This window comes from Chiloscyllium plagiosum, unplaced genomic scaffold (genome assembly GCF_037043375.1).
Source record: "Chiloscyllium plagiosum isolate Xiang-an unplaced genomic scaffold, Cpla_swu_hap1 HiC_scaffold_53X, whole genome shotgun sequence".
In the NCBI taxonomy this organism is placed as follows: Eukaryota; Metazoa; Chordata; class Chondrichthyes; order Orectolobiformes; family Hemiscylliidae; genus Chiloscyllium; species Chiloscyllium plagiosum.
Genome location: NW_028270191.1, coordinates 28,273,404 through 28,285,903, shown reverse-complemented (window position 1 = coordinate 28,285,903; position 12,500 = coordinate 28,273,404). Strand labels below are relative to the sequence as shown.

At 61.5% G+C, this 12,500-nt stretch overlaps 1 protein-coding gene across 1 annotated transcript in view; it reads right to left on the bottom strand.

Moving 5' to 3' along the window:
* Positions 1-12,500, bottom strand: part of LOC122545830 (rho GTPase-activating protein 15-like) — a gene marked incomplete at its 5' end in the record, with an annotated part of 97,407 nt that overhangs the window by 32,883 nt on the left and 52,024 nt on the right. The window contains 4 exons of the mRNA XM_087985508.1: positions 1,680-1,756; positions 3,756-3,855; positions 10,432-10,545; positions 11,362-11,500. Coding sequence (XP_087841634.1) covers positions 1,680-1,756; positions 3,756-3,855; positions 10,432-10,545; positions 11,362-11,500 — 430 coding nt within the window. The remainder of the gene's footprint in view (positions 1-1,679; positions 1,757-3,755; positions 3,856-10,431; positions 10,546-11,361; positions 11,501-12,500) is intronic.

Sequence of the window (12,500 nt, the reverse complement as noted above, 5' to 3'; positions counted from 1 at the left end):
CACACCCCTCTCGTGATGTTATAAACCTCTATCAGATCACCCCTCAGCCTCCGACGCTCCAGGGAAAACAGCCCCAGCCTGTCCAGCCTCTCCCTGTAGCTCAAACCCTCCAACATCCTTGTCAATCTTTTCCGAACCCCTTCCACAACATCCTTCCTGTAGCGGGGAGACCGGGATTGAACACAATATTCCAACAGTGGACTAACCAATGTCCTGTACAGCCGCAACATGACCTCCCACCTCCTGTACTCAGTACTCTGACCAATAAAGGAAAGCATACCAAACGCCTCCTTCACTATCCTATCTACCTGCGACCCCACTTTCAAGGAGCTATGAACCTGCACTCCAAGGTCCCTTTGTTCAGCAACACTCCCTAGGACCTTACCATTAAGTGTATAAGTCCTGCTAAGATTTGCTTTCCCAAAATGCAGCACCTCGCATTGATCTGAATTAAACTCCATCTGCCACTTCTCAGCCCATTGGCCCATCTGGTCCAGATCCTGTTGTAATCTGAGGTGACCCTCTTCGCTGTCCACTACACCCTCCAATTCTGGTGTCGTCTGCAAACTTACTAACTGTACCTCTTATGCTCACATCCAAATCATTTATGTAAATGACAAAAAGTAGAGGGCCCAGCACCGGTCCTTGTGGCACTCCACTGGTCACAGACCTCCAGTCTGAAAAACAACCCTCCACCACCACCCTCTGTCTTCTACCTTTGAGCCAGTTCTGTATCCAAATGGCTAGTCCTCCCTGTACTCCATGAGATCTAACCTTGCTAATCAGTCTCCCAGGGGAACCTTGTCGAATGCCTTACTGAAGTCCATATAGATCACATCTACCGCTCTGCCCTCATCAATCCTCTTTGTTACTTCCTCAAAAAACTCAATCAAGTTTGTGAGACATGATTTCCCCACACACGAAACCATGTTAACTATCCCGAATCAGTCCTTGCCTTTCCAAATACATGTGCATCCTGTCCCTCAGGATTCCCTCCAAAAACTTGCCCACCACCGATCTCATAAAAACCGCTAACATCCTGATCGGGGTCTGGGCAGGCTGGGTACGGGGAGGAACGCTCCCCGATGGTGGGCAAGCCCAGAACTCGGGGGTCGAGGCCTAACCACGAGGGGTAAGCCTTCGGGACTGAGGTGGGGAAGGATCTCTCCAATCGGAGGGGTGGGGAGATTGTCACCCGCAAGGGAGCTGTTGGGGGAACCGTTCGTGAGATGGGTCCGTGCGGCTCACTCTGCGGAGGGTCGGCGTGGACTCGCTGGGCCGAAGGGCCTGCAGGGACTCTAAACTTCGTAAAGAAAGGGAGCTGGACGTGGGCCGTTATGGGTAAAGGGATCGAGGGGGGGGGGGGCACGGGGAGGAAGTGGGAATGGTGGAGGGGAGGGGGGGTGAGGTTACGGAGATTACACGGTCAGCCCCGATGGTACTGGACGGTGGTGCAGGCTGAGAGGGGCCGAACGGCCTCCACCTGACCGTATTTCCGGTGTCTGGGCCCCGTGCTGTGAGGCTCGATAAGGTGCAGCAGTGCTCCCCGAAAGGCCGAGGATGTTTGGGGAAGACGGTAAACTCTGCTTCCTCCCCCTCGGGTGCTGAAAGGATGGGCCGGGTACCCTCCACGTCTGGAGACAGCTCCCGTCCCCCAGGCGCCCTGACTGCGTACTCACCGTGATCGACGGCAAACCGCAACTTCTGTATAATGGCCAGGTTCCCACTCACTCGGTAAATACCGTCCACATCCCAAACCTGTGGGAACGGGGGAGGGGGAGGGGGAGAAGGTGTTAATACGTACCGTTACGAGAGAGAGAGAGAGAGGGGGACAGGGAGAGAGAAAGAGAGAGACAGAACGACAGAGACAGAGAGGGAGAGACAGACAGAGAGAGAGAGAGAGGGACAGGGAGAGAGAAAGAGAGAGACAGAACGACAGAGACAGAGAGGGAGACACAGACAGAGAGAGAGAGAGGGGGGGACAGGGAGAGAGAAAGAGAGAGAGACAGAACGACAGAGAGAGAGAGAGAGGGGGGACAGGGAGAGAGAAAGAGAGAGAGACAGAACGACAGAGAGAGAGACAGACAGAGAGAGGGAGTGAGAGAGACAGAGAGAGTGAGAGGGACAGGGAGAGAGAAAGAGAGATAGAGAGACAGAACGACAGAGAGAGGGAGAGAGAGTGAGAGAGAGAGAGAGTGAGAGGGGGAGAGAGAGAGAGAGAGACAGAGAGAGAGAGTGAGAGAGAGTGAGAGAGACAGACAGACAGAGAGAGAGAGAGGGAGAGAGAGTGAGAGAGAGAGGGAGGGTGAGGGAGTGCGAGGGAGAGAGTGAGAATGAGAAAGAATGAGAGAGAGTGAGTGAGTGTGAGTGAGTGTGAGGGATTAAGGGGGAGTGCAAGGGTGTGTGAGGCAGTGAGAGGGAGTGAGAGGGATTGAGAGTGAGAGAATGAGAGAGAGAGGGAGTGAGAGTGAGAGAATGAGAGAGAGAGGGAGTGAGAGGGAGTGATGGAGGGAGGGACTGAGAAAGGGAGGGGGCGGAGAGAGTGAGTGAGGGAGGGACTGAGGAAGGGAGAGGGGCTGAGGGAGGGAGTGAGGGAGGGACTGAGGAAGGGAGAGGGGCTGAGGGAGGGAGTGAGGGAGGAAGTGAGGGAGGAAGTGAGGGAGGGAGGGAGGAAGAGGGGCGGAGGGAGTGAGGGAGGGAGAGGGGCTGAGGGAGGAGAGGGAGTGAGGGAGAGGGGCTGAGGGAGGGAGAGGGGCTGAGGGACGAGAGGGTGAGGGAGGAGAGGGGCTGAGGGAGTGAGTGAGTGAGGGAGTGAGGGAGAGAGTGAGGGAGGGAGAGGGGCTGAGGGAGGGATGGAGGGAGAGGGGCTGAGAGGGAGTGAGGGAGGAGAAGGGTTGAGGGAGGAGAGGGAGTGAGGGAGGAAGGGAGGAGAGGGAGTGAGGGAGGGAGTGATGGAGGGAGAGGGGCTGAGGGAGGAGAGGGAGTGAGGGAGGGAGTGAGGGAGGATAGGGGCTGAGGGAGGTAGAGCGGGAGAGTGGAGAGGGGTTGAGGGAGGGAGAGAGGGAGAGTGGAGAGGGGTTGAGGGAGGATAGAGGCTGAGGGAGGGAGAGAGGGAGAGGGGTTGAGGGAGGGAGAGCGGGAGAGGGGTTGAGGGAGGAGAGGGAGAGAGGGAGAGGGAGAGGGGTTGAGGGAGGATAGGGGCTGAGGGAGGGAGAGAGGGAGAGGGGTTGAGGGAGGAGAGGGGCTGAGGGAGGGAGAGAGGGAGAGGGGTTGAGGGAGGATAGGGGCTGAGGGAGGGAGAGAGGGAGAGGGATTGAGGGAGGATAGGGGCTGAGGGAGGGAGCGAGGGAGAGGGGTTGAGGGAGGGAGAGAGGGAGAGGGGTTGAGGGAGGAGAGGGAGAGAGGGAGAGGGAGAGGGGTTGAGGGAGGATAGGGGCTGAGGGAGGGAGAGAGGGAGAGGGGTTGAGGGAGGAGAGGGGCTGAGGGAGGGAGAGAGGGAGAGGGGTTGAGGGAGGATAGGGGCTGAGGGAGGGAGCGAGGGAGAGGGTTTGAGGGAGGGAGAGAGGGAGAGGGGTTGAGGGAGGATAGGGGCTGAGGGAGGGAGCGAGGGAGAGGGTTTGAGGGAGGGAGAGGGGGAGAGGGGTTGAGGGAGGATAGGGGCTGAGGGAGGGAGAGAGGGGCTGAGGGAGGGAGAGGGGGAGAGGGGTTGAGGGAGGATAGGGGCTGAGGGAGGAGAGGGGTTGAGGGAGGACTCACCTCGTTTCTCCACGGCTTCGATACACATTCGCACAAATTTAGGAACCGTGCCCTTCTCTCGTTCACACAGAGCATCGAGTCTGCACCCGAAAACCTGGTCTTCACCAGGGGGAGGGGGAGGGACACGGGGGGGACACGGGGGGGGGGAGGGAGGGACACGGGGGGGGGAGGGGAGGGACACGGTGGGGGGAGGGGGGAGGGGAGGGACACGGTGGGGGGAGGGGGAGGGACACGGGGGGGGGGGAGGGAGAGGGAGGGGGAGGGGGAGGGGGAGGGACATGGTGGGGGGGGGGAGGGAGGGAGAGGGGGAGGGACACGGTGGGGGGGGGAGGGGGAGGGGGAGGGACACGGTGGGGGGGGAGGGGGAGGGACACGGTGGGGGGGAGGGGGAGGGGCAGGGGGAGGGACACGGTGGGAGGGGAGGGGGAGGGGGAGGGGGAGGGACACGGTGGGGGGAGGGGAGGGGGAGGGAGAGGGACACGGTGGGGGGAGGGGGAGAGGGAGGGGAAGGGTGAGAGGGGGAGGGAGGGACACGGTGGGGGGAGAGGGAGGGGGAGGGGGAGAGGGAGGGACACGGTGGGGGGAAGAGGGAGAGGGAGGGACACGGTGCGGGGAGAGGGAGGGGGAAGAGGGAGGGGGAAGAGGGAGAGTGCGGGGGAGGGGGAGAGGGAGAGGGAGAGGAACAGAGACAGAGAGTAAGGGAGATGGAGGGGGGGAGAGAGAGCGAGGGAGAGATAGTGAAAAATGAAGGGGAGAGAGAGAGATGGAAGGAGGGAGAGGGACGGAGAGAGATAGAGGGAAGGAGAGAGGGAGAGAGAGAGAGAGACAGAAAGAGAGAGAGAAAGAAACAGAGAGAGAGAGAGAGAGAGATGGAGATGGGGAGGGACACAGAGGGTGAAGGGAAAGTGAACAAAAAATTATTTCCAGGAATTGATTACCACAAAGCTCTCCAACACCCCAATCCCCTCCCCAACAACCAGCTTCCCTTCGAACCGTTCACCCTTGTGCATTTACTCAGCGACACATGCCCCCCAACACCCAAACCACCCCCCCCAACTCTCCCCCATCCTCCTCCCCTCCCCATCAAACCCAGACACCCTGCAGCGAGCAGAGGAGGGTAGGACAATCTGTCCGGGTGGCAAGGGGACAGTCAATTATCAATAACCCCACAAACCCCCACCCCAGTCTCCCACAACACTACCCACCACCCTCCACTACTGCTCCAAACCCCTCACCACCAAAGCCCTCCCTTTCTACTGTGCACTGTTCTCCGAGTGTGGGTCTGACCCAGGGGAGACCGGGGAACTGTGCACGGTGCTCCGAGTGTGGGTCTGACCGAGGGGAGACCGGGGAACTGTGCACGGTGCTCCGAGTGTGGGTCTGACCGAGGGAGACCGGGGAACTGTGCATGGTGCTCCGAGTGTGGGTCTGACCGAGGGGAGACCGGGGAACTGTGCACGGTGCTCCGAGTGTGGGTCTGACCGAGGGGAGACCGGGGAACTGTGCACGGTGCTCCGAGTGTGGGTCTGACCGAGGGGAGACCGGGGAACTGTGCACGGTGCTCCGAGTGTGGGTCTGAGGGAGGGGAGACCGGGGAACTGTGCACGGTGCTCCGAGTGTGGGTCTGACCGAGGGGAGACCGGGGAACTGTGCACGGTGCTCCGAGTGTGGGTCTGACCCAGGGGAGACCGGGGAACTGTGCACGGTGCTCCGAGTGTGGGTCTGACCGAAGGGAGACCGGGGAACTGTGCACGGTGCTCCGAGTGTGGGTCTGACCGAGGGGAGACCGGGGAACTGTGCACGGTGCTCCGAGTGTGGGTCTGACCGAGGGAGACCGGGGAACCGTGCACGGTGCTCCGAGTGTGGGTCTGACCGAGGGGAGACCGGGGAACTGTGCACGGTGCTCCGAGTGTGGGTCTGACCGAGGGGAGACCGGGGAACTGTGCACGGTGCTCCGAGTGTGGGTCTGACCGAGGGGAGACCGGGGAACCGTGCACGGTGCTCCGAGTGTGGGGTCTGACCGAGGGGAGCCCGGGGAACTGCGCACGGTGCCCGAGTGTGGGTCTGACCGAGGGGAGACCGGGGAACTGTGCACGGTGCTCCGAGTGTGGGTCTGACCGAGGGGAGACCGGGGAACTGTGCACGATGCTCCGAGTGTGGGTCTGACCGAGGGGCGACCGGGGAACTGTGCACGGTTCTCCGAGTGTGGATCTGAGCGAGGGAGACTGGGAAACTGTGCACGGTGCTCCGAGTGTGGGTCTGACCGAGGGGAGACCGGGGAACTGTGCACGGTGCTCCGAGTGTGGGTCTGACCGAGGGAAGACCGGGGAACTGTGCACGGTGCTCCGAGTGTGGGTCTGACCGAGGGGAGACCGGGGAACTGTGCACGGTGCTCCGAGTATGGGTCTGACCGAGGGGAGACCGGGGAACTGTGCACGGTATTCCGAGTGTGGGTCTGACCGAGGGGAGACCGGGGAACTGTACACGGTGCTCCGAGTGTGGGTCTGACCGAGGGGAGACCGGGGAACTCTGCACGGTGCTCCGAGTGTGGGTCTGACCCAGGGAGACCGGGAACTGTGCACGGTGCTCCGAGTGTGGGTCTGACCGAGGGAGACCGGGGAACTGTGCACGGTGCACCGAGTGTGGGTCTGACCGAGGGGACACCGGGGAACTGTGCACGGTGCTCCGAGTGTGGGTATGACTGAGGGGAGACCGGGGAACTGTGCACGGTGCTCCGAGTGTGGGTCTGACCCAGGGGAGACCGGGGAACTGTGCACGGTGCTCCGAGTGTGGGTCTGACCGAGGGAGACCGGGGAACTGTGCACGGTGCACCGAGTGTGGGTCTGACCGAGGGGACACCGGGGAACTGTGCACGGTGCTCCGAGTGTGGGTATGACTGAGGGGAGACCGGGGAACTGTGCACGGTGCTCCGAGTGTGGGTCTGACCCAGGGGAGACCGGGGAACTGTGCACGGTGCTCCGAGTGTGGGTCTGACCCAGGGAGACCGGGGAACTGTGCACGATGCTCCGAGTGTGGGTCTGACCGAGGGGAGACCGGGGAACTGTGCACGGTGCTCCGAGTGTGGGTCTGACCGAGGGGAGACCGGGGAACTGTGCACGGTGCTCCGAGTGTGGGTCTGACCCAGGGGAGACCGGGGAACTGTGCACGGTGCTCCGAGTGTGGGTCTGAGGGAGACCGGGGAGCTGTGCACGGTGCTCCGAGTGTGGGTCTGACCCAGGGAGACCGGGGAACTGTGCACGGTGCTCCGAGTGTGGGTCTGACCGAGGGAGACCGGGGAACTGTGCACGGTGCTCCGAGTGTGGGTCTGACCGAGGGGAGACCGGGGAACTGTGCACGGTGCTCCGAGTGTGGGTCTGACCGAGGGGAGACCGGGGAACTGTGCACGGTGCTCCGAGTGTGGGTCTGACCGAGGGGAGAACGGGGAACTGTGCACGGTCCTCCGAGTGTGGGTCTGACCGAGGGGAGACCGGGGAACTGTGCACGGTGCTCCGAGTGTGGGTCTGACCCAGGGGAGACCGGGGAACTGTGCACGGTGCTCCGAGTGTGGGTCTGACTGAGGGGAGACCGGGGAACTGTGCACGGTGCTCCGTGTGTGGATCTGACCGAGGGAGACTGGGAAACTGTGCACGGTGCTCCGAGTGTGGGTCTGACCGAGGGGAGACCGGGGAACTGTGCACGGTGCTCCGAGTGTGGGTCTGACCGAGGGGAGACCGGGGAACTCTGCACGGTGCTCCGAGTGTAGGTCTGACCGAGGGAGACCGGGGAACTGTGCACAGTGCACCGAGTGTGGGTCTGACCGAGGGGACACCGGGGAACTGTGCACGGTGCTCCGAGTGTGGGTATGACGGAGGGGAGACCGGGGAACTGTGCACGGTGCTCCGAGTGTGGGTCTGACCCAGGGAGACCGGGAACTGTGCACGGTGCTCCGAGTGTGGGTCAGACCGAGGGGAGACCGGGGAACTGTGCACGGTGCTCCGAGTGTGGGTCTGACCGAGGGGAGACCGGGGAACTGTGCACGGTGCTCCGAGTGTGGGTCTGACCGACGGGAGACCGGGGAACTGTGCACGGTGCTCCGAGTGTGGGTCTGACCGAGGGGCGACCGGGGAACTGTGCACGGTGCTCCGAGTGTGGGTCTGACCGAGGGGAGACCGGGGAACTGTGCACGGTGCTCCGAGTGTGGGTCTGACCGAGGGGAGACCGGGGAACTGTGCACGGTGCTCCGAGTGTGGGTCTGACGGAGGGGAGACTGGGGAACTGTGCACGGTGCTCCGAGTGTGGGTCTGACCCAGGGAGACTGGGAAACTGTGCACGGTGCTCCGAGTGTGGGTCTGACCGAGGGAGACTGGGAAACTGTGCACGGTGCTCCGAGTGTGGGTCTGACCCAGGGGAGACCGGGGAACTGTGCACGGTGCTCCGAGTGTGGGTCTGACCGGGGAACTGTACACGGTGTTCCGAGTGTGGGTCAGACCGAGGGGAGACTGGGAAACTGTGCACGGTGCTCCGAGTGTGGGTCTGACCGAGGGGAAACCGGGGAACTGTGCACGGTGCTCCGTGTGTGGGTCTGACCCAGGGGAGACCGGGGAACTGTGCACGGTGCTCCGAGTGTGGGTCTGACCGACGGGAGACCGGGGAACTGTGCACGGTGCTCCGAGTGTGGGTCTGACCGAGGGGAGACCGGGGAACTGTGCACGGTGCTCCGAGTGTGGGTCTGACGGAGGGGAGACCGTGGAACTGTGCACGGTGCTCCGAGTGTGGGTCTGACCGAGGGGAGACCGGGAACTGTGCACGGTGATCCGAGTGTGGGTCTGACCGAGGGGCGACCGGGGAACTGTGCACGGTGCTCCGTGTGTGGGTCTGACCCAGGGGAGACCGGGGAACTGTGCACGGTGCTCCGTGTGTGGATCTGACCGAGGGAGACTGGGAAACTGTGCACGGTGCTCCGAGTGTGGGTCTGACCGAGGGGAGACCGGGGAACTGTGCACGGTGCTCCGAGTGTGGGTCTGACCGAGGGGAGACCGGGGAACTGTGCACGGTGCTCCGAGTGTGGGTCTGACCCAGGGGAGACCGGGGAACTGTGCACGGTGCTCCGAGTGTGGGTCTGACCGAGGGGAGACCGGGGAACTGTGCACGGTGCTCCGAGTGTGGGTCTGACCGAGGGGAGACCGGGGAACTGTGCACGGTGCTCCGTGTGTGGATCTGACCGAGGGAGACCAGGGAACTGTGCACGGTGCACCGAGTGTGGGTCTGACCGAGGGGACACCGGGGAACTGTGCACGGTGCTCCGAGTGTGGGTATGACTGAGGGGAGACCGGGGAACTGTGCACGGTGCTCCGAGTGTGGGTCTGACCCAGGGGAGACCGGGGAACTGTGCACGGTGCTCCGAGTGTGGGTCTGACCCAGGGAGACCGGGGAACTGTGCACGGTGCTCCGAGTGTGGGTCTGACCGAGGGGAGACCGGGGAACTGTGCACGGTGCTCCGAGTGTGGGTCTGACCGAGGGGAGACCGGGGAACTGTGCACGGTGCTCCGAGTGTGGGTCTGACCGAGGGGAGACCGGGGAACTGTGCACGGTCCTCCGAGTGTGGATCTGACCGAGGGGAGACCGGGGAACTGTGCACGGTGCTCCGAGTGTGGGTCTGACCCAGGGGAGACCGGGGAACTGTGCACGGTGCTCCGAGTGTGGGTCTGACCGAGGGGAGACCAGGGAACTGTGCACGGTGCTCCGAGTGTGGGTCTGACCGAGGGGAGACCGGGGAACTGTACACGGTGTTCCGAGTGTGGGTCAGACCGAGGGGAGACTGGGGAACTGTGCACGGTGCTCCGAGTGTGGGTCTGACCGAGGGGAGACCGGGGAACTGTGCACGGTGCTCCGTTTGTGGGTCTGACCCAGGGGAGACCGGGGAACTGTGCACGGTGCTCCGAGTGTGGGTCTGACCGAGGGGAGACCGGGGAACTGTGCACGGTGCTCCGAGTGTGGGTCTGACCGAGGGGCGACCGGGGAACTGTGCACGGTGCTCCGAGTGTGGGTCTGACGGAGGGGAGACTGGGGAACTGTGCACGGTGCTCCGAGTGTGGGTCTGACCGAGGGGAGACCGGGGAACTGTGCACGGTGCTCCGAGTGTGGGTCTGACGGAGGGGAGACTGGGGAACTGTGCACGGTGCTCCGTGTGTGGGTCTGACCCAGGGGAGACCGGGGAACTGTGCACGGTGCTCCGAGTGTGGGTCTGACCGAGGGGAGACCGGGGAACTGTGCACGTTGCTCCGAGTGTGGGTCTGACCGAGGGGCGACCGGGGAACTGTGCACGGTGCTCCGAGTGTGGGTCTGAGCGAGGGGAGACCGGGGAACTGTGCACGGTGCTCCGAGTGTGGGTCTGACGGAGGGGAGACCGGGGAACTGTGCACGGTGCTCCGAGTGTGGGTCTGACCGAGGGGAGACCGGGGAACTGTGCACGGTGCTCCGAGTGTGGGTCTGACCGAGGGGAGACCGGGGAACTGTGCACGGTGCTCCGAGTGTGGGTCTGACCGAGGGGAGACGGGGGAACTGTGCACGGTGCTCCGAGTGTGGGTCTGACCGAGTGGAGACCGGGGAACTGTGCACGGTGCTCCGAGTGTGGGTCTGACCCAATGAGGGGCTGTCTCTCAGTCTGGTGTGTACCTTTGATCAGTCCCTTCTCTTGAAGTGTCTGGAGTGGGGGCCTCTTGCTGATGAATTTCCGAATCCGATTCTTCACCCTCTTCCGCTCGGAGCTGTCCGAGTTTAACCGACGCACTGACATTACAGATAGTAAAGGAATGGTCAGTGCTGAGGGATTGGGTGCTGTGGGAGGGTCAGTGCTAAGGGAGTGGGTGCTGTGGGAGGGCAGTGCTGAGGGAGCGGGTGCTGTGGGAGAGACAGTGCTGAGGGAGTGGGTGCTGTGGGAGGGTCAGTGCTGAGGGAGCGGGTGCTGTGGGAGGGACAGTGCTGAGGGAGTGGGTGCTGTGGGAGGGTCAGTGCTGAGGGAGTGGGTGCTGTGCAAGGGTCAGTCCTGAGGGAGCGGGCGCTGTGGGAGGGTCAGTGCTGAGGGAGTGGGTGCTGTGGGAGTGTCAGTGGTGAAGTAACGCTGTGTTCTTGGAGGGTCAATTGTGTGTCTGCGTGTTAGAGAGTGCGAGTGTGTGAGTGAGTGTGTGACTGTTTGGGTGTGTGTGAGAGTGTGAGCGAGTGAGTGTTGGCGTGTGGGTGTGAGACTGTGTGTGTGTGAGTGTGTGTGAATGTGTGTGAGTGAGTGTGTGAACAAGTGTAAGTTGGTGTGTGAGTGAGAGTGTGAGTGTGTGTTGAGTGTGTGTGTGTGTGAACGAGTGTGAGTTGGTGTGTAAGTGTGTGTCTGAATGTGTGAATGGGTGTGGGTTGGTGTGTGAGTGTAAGTGTGTGTGTATTTGAGTGTGTGTGAACGAGTGTGAGTTGGTGTGTGTGTGAACGAGTGTGAGTTGGTGTGTAAGTGTGTGTGTGAACGAGTGTGAGTTGGTTTGTGAGTGTGTGTGAGTATGAGTGAGTGTGTGTGTGTGAACGAGTGTGAGTTGGTGTGCGAGAGTGTGTGGGGTGACTCACGTGAGATTCTGCGGCTATCCTTCGGTTTGGTGTCCTTGGGTAGGACCTCATCTTCATCACCGCTGCAGTCCAGTAACTCCGCACTCGCGCTCCTCCGCAGGGAGTACACCAGCGGGTAGTTCAGGGGGTTTTCACGATCCTGCGGCGCATACGGAGGTGGGCGGGGGAACAGAGGGTAAAGGGTGGGTGTGGCAAGGTCACAGTAAACAGACAAGACCCAGTCAGACTCCCCTGCCAACAGGGCAAACCTCCCGTTCTGCGGCTGGGATTCATTCTGACCGAGTCTGGGGGCCGGTGTCGGGGGCGGAGGTCGGGGGAAGGCTGGCAGAGCAAGAGCTGGTTTCACCTGAAGCGCAGGGGTGTGCAGAAGCAGTGCTGACAGAATTGCAGCACACAGACTGGGGTGCGAACACACACACACTCACTCACACACACACTCACACACACATACACACACACTCACTCACACACACACATTCACCCTCTCTCACACACACACACATGCACTCACACTCACTCACACACACACACACACTCTCTCTCTCACACATACACTCTCACTCACACACAGACATTCACTCTCTCTCTCACACACACACACACACACACACTCTCTCACACACACGCACATTCACACACACACACACTCACACACGCACATTCTCTCTCTCACACACACACACTCTCTCTCACACATACTCTCTCACACACACACTCTCACTCTCACACACATACTCTCACACACACACACTCTCACTCTCACACACACTCTCACTCTCACACACACACTCTCACACATACTCTCTCACTCACATACACACTCTCACTCACACACACGCACATTCACACTCACACATACACACTCTCTCACACATACACACTCTCACTCTCACACACACAGACTCTCACACACACTCACACTCTCACACACACAGACTCTCACACACACACACTCTCTCTCACACATACACTCTCTCTCACACATACACTCTCTCACTCTCACACATACACTCTCTCACTCTCACACATACACTCTCTCACTCTCACACAGACTCTCTCTCTCACACACACAGACTCTCTCTCTCACACACACTCTCTCTCTCACACACACTCTCTCTCTCACACACACAGACTCTCTC